The sequence below is a fragment of the Stylophora pistillata genome, chromosome 1, assembly GCF_964205215.1.
Source record: "Stylophora pistillata chromosome 1, jaStyPist1.2, whole genome shotgun sequence".
In the NCBI taxonomy this organism is placed as follows: Eukaryota; Metazoa; Cnidaria; class Anthozoa; order Scleractinia; family Pocilloporidae; genus Stylophora; species Stylophora pistillata.
The window spans coordinates 32,235,715-32,243,214 of NC_142519.1; the positions used below are offsets into that span (position 1 = coordinate 32,235,715).

Here is a 7,500-nt window from a genome sequence, read left to right on the forward strand (position 1 = left end):
GTTTATAGTTAAAATGCCTTTGATATCATTGAATACTTTGTTGTAGTTGAAGGAATCAACCTTTCCATGATAAATTTATGACCAGACATAATCTTTTGAAATGAATCTTTTTAGACAACTTCACAGAAGAACTCCTGTCTCTTCATGAGCATCAAGTTGAGGTCATGAAGAATTATTACGAAGGAAACAAGGACATTTTCAAACTTGTGGAAAAAAGAGAAACACTGTTTAAGACAATGGAGGAATTTGAGGTGATTTCCACTAAACAACATTACTTATAGGATGGTGTAGAATCTTGAAAATAATAATTAAGTTGTAAATAAATATTACCTAATAATGTTCTGTACATAATATTGTCTAAATAATTTGTAGCACAGTTTTTAGAGGCTTCTTCCTTTTTGTCTTCAGAGCAGGAAAAATGACACTAATCGCCTTGCAAACCGTGGTGGGGCGCTCTTGAAGGAAGAAAAAATGAGGAGAGGAATAAATAAGGAACTGCCCAAGGTGAAAAATCCAATCATAATTAATGAACTGTTATATTTGTCTTTTCTCACTTATAAATTGCTAATTTGCTCATTTCAATTGTTCACTAGATTGAACAGAAACTTAGCACACAAATAAAAAAGTGGGAAGAAGAGAATGAACGGCGATTCCTTATCAATGGCTGCCATTATATGGACATTATCAACCGTCAGTGGGCAGCATATAATGCACAGAAGGAACAAGAAAAATTGGAAAGGGTAAAAAAAAATTATAAACAGATAAACACAAAACTCAAGTCATTTAAAATGTTAATAAGTCAAAAATGTTAGCATCACACAGATGTATCATTGTGGAATTGATCATTAATTTCATTATAAGCTATTAGGAGCTGGACTAACTATTTATGCAGTCAATACTATCTGTGAAGCAACTTACAGTTTTTATGAAACTTGTATTCCAATTTCGTGATCATTTTATACTGATGTCATTGATATTCAATTGGTTGATAAACTAAGATACAATTTGTGTTTTCCAAAGCAAAAACAAAAACAAGAGCTCATGGAGAAAGAGATGGTTTTTGGAAGCAAGCCAGCAACCACACCCAAGAAAAAAAGGTATTAACTGGCTGTTTTTCAATCTATGTCACTACTGTGTTAAAAACATAGCACTGAACTTTATTTATTAATTGAAGGCCATTTGATGTTAATCTAGTCTCATTTACTTTGTTTGTGGCACAGACCAATTGGAGGAGGAATGACACCCTTGAAGACGCCGAAACGAATGAAAGTGAGGAACTAACTTACTATTATGGTTGAAAAGTAGTTGTTTTCAAAAGGGAGATTAAAGTGTACTTCTTTTGTGTAAACCAACTTCACTGTCATACAATTAGGTTCCCAGAAAAATAAAACAATATTATAGCTTAATTAATAGAAAAAGTCTCTTTGTAGGAGAGAGGTATTTCAGTGTTAACATGTTATGGTCTCAAGAACAGTTAGATGCAAAAGTATCAAATTGTTACATAGCTAGTCAGCAGGCATGTACAAGTGAACTGCTGATCTCAATCAATGACCAACTTCATTGCTTTATTGATCCCTACAGATGCAGGAGTACACATCAACACCATCAAGATCACACCTCCACTCTAGCATTTTCCCCTCCCCAAGGCCTGTTGCAGGAAATACTAATGGCCGTCCTCCAGTTGCTACAAAACCCAGTATAAGAAAAGTTGCGAAGACAATAAAGAAAAAAGTGGTAAGATAATCCTATGGGTTAACTCTCAGTGTCAAAACTGTATTGAAAAAGGAACTACTGAACAGCTGTGGGTACTTACATTGTACCTCTGATCTTCAAGAACTTACCAAACATGTTGGTTTTCTTTTAAATACTGATGCATTCTCCTTGCAATCACCCCCAAATCACACATTGAGGTCACAAGAATTTGTATAAAAAAAATGATCACCAACTAAAAAGTGAAGCTCTTGACTGTCGCACAAATTCTCCTTATCCTAAGGAGAATATGCATACTACTCATTTTAGGGTGTAATCTTTGCTGCAGTAAATTGTTTTTGATTAAACCCTCCAACTAGTAATACACTGAGAGATAAACAAATGGAGCGATGTGTTAAAAAGAGGATATTTCTTTATCATCAACTGTCAGCTAAACTACTGAGAAATTATCAACTGATAAATTGATTAACTTTTGACTAATATATAATGACAGAGGCTGGCTGTAAGACACTGTTTTCTACAAAAACAACTGGTCAATGAATTTTTTTTTCCTGTTGACATTGACAGACACCTTCCAGCAGGAGACAGTCAGCCAGGCTTGCTGTGAAGAGAAAGGTCCTTGCTGAAAAAAATGGTAACTCTAGCAAGATGTTGAACAACACTGGCAACACATCAATACAAGTGCTCAATGGATTCAGTTCAAACAGCAATAAGAATGAGTCAATGGTTGTTTGTACCTCATATAATGAGTTTGCTGTAAGTGGAATTAAATCTCTCAAATATTCCTTTTCACATTACAAAATACAAGAGTGAGTTATATTTTGATGTAAAAACATGAATTTCCATCACATTCAGTAATCTGCATAAGATTCCTTTTTTTTTTTGTTTTCACAACATTTGAATCATAATTGATGTAGAGATTAATAATTATTAAATGAATACTGACACTTTTTAGTAGTGTGTGAAATGATAACTAACTGTAAGTTTGAACTAAAGGTAGGTAGTTTAAGTACCTTTAGATACAAACAAAACAAATAAATAATATTTAGTATGGTTTTGGAATGCTGCATAGGGCAGCTATCGGGAATAGACAGTGATGAGTAATTTAAAGTGCTCAAGAACTGACTGACCTCTGCTAGAGAGTGGGTTGTTACACTTGAAGGCAAAGTGAATTTTTTTCCTTTTTGAAGTTTGAGAACTAATTTGACGTATTTGTAAGGTCACAAAAATCATGGAAAATTGTTGGTTCTTTTTTTAATAGAATGATAGGAATAATGTAAGTTATATATGTAAGTTATACATAAGTAATATTATACAATAGTTGTCCTTGAGAATCTTAATGTAATACTCTGAAGTGAAATTTGTAGTCATTTTAAATGAATAATTTTTTTTCATTCAAATTTCATTTTTTTTTTATATATTTTCATAATTTTTTTTCATACATGATATTACTTAATTTTATTCTTAAGTAGGTAATATTCTTTGTAAATAATTTTTATCCATTTTATTTGTGTCCCCACATTAGTATGGGATATCTCCCAAACTAGAAGGTTCTTTGACATGTTAATAAAGTTTCTATCTATCTATTCAATTTTGAAACCACATGTATTGAACTGTTCATTTAACTGAATGAAACATCACTTAATATAATTATTGCATAGCCTTTACTTATAAACAATTCATAGGATTTGGACAGCAAGGGGAGGGGTCTGTGTTTTCAATCTATTGTTGACTTGTAAAAGTAATGAAAGTCATCAACTTCTGCTTTAAAACTTTCAGACTGGTGGTTTCTTTGCTGTCAAATTGAAGAGTTTATCAACCATGACTAATTTACATGATTTTTCTGTGCTGCAGCACTTACATGACAAACATTAACAAACTCTATTTTTCTCTCTTTGATGCCCAAGGGGTTACCTAACCAGTAACACATGGCTTATTTTCCTTTTCTGCATGTTCTTGTTGGCTTATGTCTTAACAAGCTTTTACTTGGTTTTGCGTGTGCCAAATGGTTTTGACAGTTGCTTTAAAAATAGCTGTAATTATGTATATTCCCAACTTGACTGTCTTGAACCTATTTGCTATCTGATGTTGACATAAAGGATTTAATATGTATTTTGCATGGGTGCACGATATACTTTTCTAATAGTTATCCTCTAGGCTTTCTGTCTAACTTGTGAAGTTATCTGATGAGATTTCTTTGTTCTCCCTAGAATGGCTTGGCACAGGAAGAGAATAACTGTCGCAGCAGTATGCTCAGCAGAACACATTCAGTGATCTCGTTTGTCTGACAAGGGACAGTCACAACATGCATCTTACACAAAATGAACTTATCAAAGAGTTGTAAAGCTAACATTTCATCTAATATAAAAAAGGCTTTTCTGAGGCTTTGCTCATTCTATTAGCTATCAGCTGTTCCTTGAAATCATGTGAATTTCTGCTACAGTGACAGCGTGTTTGGTGCCATTATTTGAACAGATTTTAACACACATCTCTGCCTCACTTTGATGATTAGTTTCTATTTTTAATAGACCATTGTACAGTTTTGTAGATTTTTTAAAAACGTTTTGTGGACTATTTTTAGGTCAATAGAGTTTTTTGTCTTTTTTTTGTTACAATAACATATTAAATGATATTACTTTCAAAGAACAGGTAGGGTGGTAGTGAATTCTTTTATCATATTAAGTGAATGAAGCCACTTAGAGTGCAGTAATACTGTGCCTGTACTCTACCTTAATTTTAATAAGCAGATTTGTTCCATTACACCCCTAGGGCCCTTCCTGGGCAGAGACTCAATCCAAGACTTAATTTCAAGTGATTATTTGTTTAGTTACAAAACACAATCAGGTTGGCACTCTTTAATAAATTTGTGTGTACTAGCAAAGTTATTAGGGAACTTGTTGCCTGCATGGCAGTCTTTTCCATTTCCTTTCATCTAAGTGGGAAAGGCACTGAGCCAAACCAGATACATCATAGCATAGCTGAAAGTAAGAATAAAGAATCAAGGCCTTGCCACCACCCTTGGAAATATTTAGAGAACAGTATGGAGAATTTGCATACTGATGTTAGGATGTCCAAGGTTCAGTTACGCTTTAACTCCCATTAAAGCCCTGTGCCTTTACATGACTCCCACTCACCTCAGGTTCTTCCCTCTCAGCTAAAATGCAAAGGAGAAGACTGCCAGGCTGAGGATAATTAAATCTGACACCAAATGTCAATACTCCTGTGGACTGTTGGGAATGGTTGTTCAGAGGGAGGATAACTCTATTCATTGGATCAATTGCTATGAAGGGAGAAAGTGGTCACAAAACATACCGTGTACTTAATAGAGATTTCTGCAATGGATAGCCTTAGCTACCCTTTGGACAACTGGGGCCTGGTCTGTATCAGTAAAAATGGTTGTATATAATTTCTTAGGAAACTAACATTTGGTACAATAAAAAGATTTAAATGCCAAATTTCTGGATTGGTTGAATTTGAAGACTGTTTGGAAGATTATCCAAACAAAGCTTGCTCAATTATGGCACGAGTACTTGAAGCAACCCAAAACAGTATTTGCATCAAAAGTCTTCCTTCACAAGACACTGTACTCTTCTCGATGGGGCTTGAAATGGTGTTACTAACACAACAATTATTTTGTGTGTCTTAAACAGTGTAATCATTTTGAGTGGTAGTCCCTCCCCCCCCCCCCCAAAAAAAAAAACATTTACTAATAACTACCAAAAACCAGAATGGAAGTACATACCATGAGATAGTTCCTTACCCAAGTATACTCATCCCTAGGTGACAAAAGCTTATAACAGTGTATGTGGCAGATATCACATTAAGTGAAGACTGGACCAAGTTCCAAATTTTCTTTCCTCTTGTTAATTTAAATTAAAATGTAATCTACTCTGGACACCACTATCAGGCAGACACAGACCCAAGATCAAGCTTAGTGAGGGAACCAAGTTAATTTTCAACCAATTGCAGTTAGATGTAGGTACCATAAGGTGGTTCCTTGACCAAGTATATTTATCCCTCAGTGAAAAAAACCACTTACAGTCAAAGGAAACCTATATAGGGCAGACCTCGCATTAAGTGAATACTCCAAGTTCCAAATTTTCTCTCCTCTATCAAAGTAAAATGGAATGCTCTCGATGGACACCTCTAATAGACAGACACAGACCCAATATCAAGCTTAGGAAACCATGTTTAATTTATGCAGTTAAGGTCACAATTTAACTTGAAAAATGTATCATAAAGACTGTCAGGGTATGAACTCGACATAGCCAGATTTCAAGGGTTGTTGGTCTCTCTGTTTCACAAAAGGCATAACATTGAAGTGGTGTGAAATTTACTAGAGCAGTAATAAGTGATGCAAGAGAGAGTCTCAAAGGTGTCCGTATTTTTGTCATTTTGGTAGGAACACAAAGGAAAACCACAAGAGAAAGGTAGGGTAAATTCACACACCAGGCTGGAAATAAAATTGAAGCATCCTCGTCCAAAATAAATTAAGGCAAAGAATACCTTTTTACAGGAAAAGGTAATGAGTGTCAACTGAAGAGAACTAGGAGTTATGGGTCATTCATTTAAGGGTGAGCTTTTACCTGCAAATCATACATCCTTTCTGCCTGAAAGTGTAGCTACATATGGGTCAGAAACAGACCAACAAGAAGCAATGAACATGCTTCTTTCTGCCCCTGTTTGCCTTTCCCTCCCTTCAGAAAAAAAGAACAAATGGTCACAGGTAAGGTGGGTTGAACTCTGTTCTTTATCACCTTGCTCTAGTTACTAATAATAATCAACATTACAGTAATGTACTCACTAAGCTTCCAAACCTATTATTAAACATAGCCTTTATTTTTTTTCTTTGTTTGTACAATGGCATTCATCAACATCCCTCACACATGATCAGAATTTCATAATACTCTGAATCTATTATATCATACTATCTATAACTCTTTTGTTAGTAACCTACAATGTGACTTATTTACCACAAGGAAACTGCTAAATGAACTAACCATTCATAGTTAAGTTCTGGGGTTAATCCCCATATTATTTTCCTTTGCAATGTAATTTTATCAACCTAACTGTTTCTTTTCTAATACTCTTACCTGTTGGACATTTATTAGGGTGTTGAAACAATATTAGTAATCAAGAATTTCCCTTTGAAACTGCAATAATTATATCAGAGGCATGAACACAGAGGTGGTATTGTTACTTTTCTTTGTGGAATCCTTAGTCCCCAGTTCATTTCCTAAATACAACCTATTGATAGTTGCAATCTTTACACACAAAGATTGAACTGAAAAATCTGAGGTCTGCCATGATGCATGGCAAGAAGACTTCCTGTGTGGGAATTTGAGATACAACACATCTCAACCCATGAGGGGTTTCAAGATCTGGTTCTTATAAAATATCACAGTCAAACTCTCTAATCACTCACATACGATAAATTCCCCAAACTAAACAGCAAACCATCATTGACAAAGTAAAGCAACACAACAAGATACCTAAACATGACACAAGCGTGACCTTGTTGCACGAACAAAATCACTTCACAAAAACCATTGGAAATAGGTGCAAGTTGCAAGCTTAAATAAGCATTTATCCTACAATGATATGCAAAGGAAACAAACAGTCAGTGAACCTTTCAGAACATTAAGAAGTAAGAAACCATATCAAACATTTACCAACATTGAATAATAGAAACTTAAAGGAAATCATGCAGAACCAAAGGGATAGCAAACGCTAAGACTCTTACTGATTAGTCCACATTCGATGTTGTCAATTAGAGGAAAAAATGGATAA

At 34.6% G+C, this 7,500-nt stretch overlaps 2 protein-coding genes across 3 annotated transcripts in view; one reads left to right on the plus strand and one right to left on the minus strand.

The window, feature by feature from the left end:
• The window catches only part of LOC111324453 (protein regulator of cytokinesis 1), a 9,810-nt gene extending 4,645 nt beyond the window's left edge, over window positions 1-5,165 (plus strand). Inside the window, exons 9-16 of one of the 2 annotated variants that reach the window (XM_022928011.2) lie at window positions 115-251; window positions 409-504; window positions 594-740; window positions 1,021-1,097; window positions 1,221-1,269; window positions 1,582-1,734; window positions 2,278-2,466; window positions 3,921-5,165. In XM_022928011.2, the coding sequence (XP_022783746.2) occupies window positions 115-251; window positions 409-504; window positions 594-740; window positions 1,021-1,097; window positions 1,221-1,269; window positions 1,582-1,734; window positions 2,278-2,466; window positions 3,921-3,998 (926 nt within the window). In that variant the 3' untranslated portion in view covers window positions 3,999-5,165. Of the gene's footprint in view, window positions 1-114; window positions 252-408; window positions 505-593; window positions 741-1,020; window positions 1,098-1,220; window positions 1,270-1,581; window positions 1,735-2,277; window positions 2,467-3,235; window positions 3,313-3,920 lie in introns of those variants that run through there. The other variant, XM_088751827.1, reaches the window with a different exon arrangement.
• A 1,363-nt stretch (window positions 5,166-6,528) lies between these two features.
• LOC111324408 (serine/threonine-protein kinase 32B) overlaps window positions 6,529-7,500 on the minus strand; it is an 11,455-nt gene continuing 10,483 nt past the window's right edge. The window contains exon 11 of the mRNA XM_022927953.2: window positions 6,529-7,500. This exon is cut by the window's right edge and continues 4,633 nt beyond it. The gene's annotated coding sequence lies outside the window, so the exon portion shown is untranslated.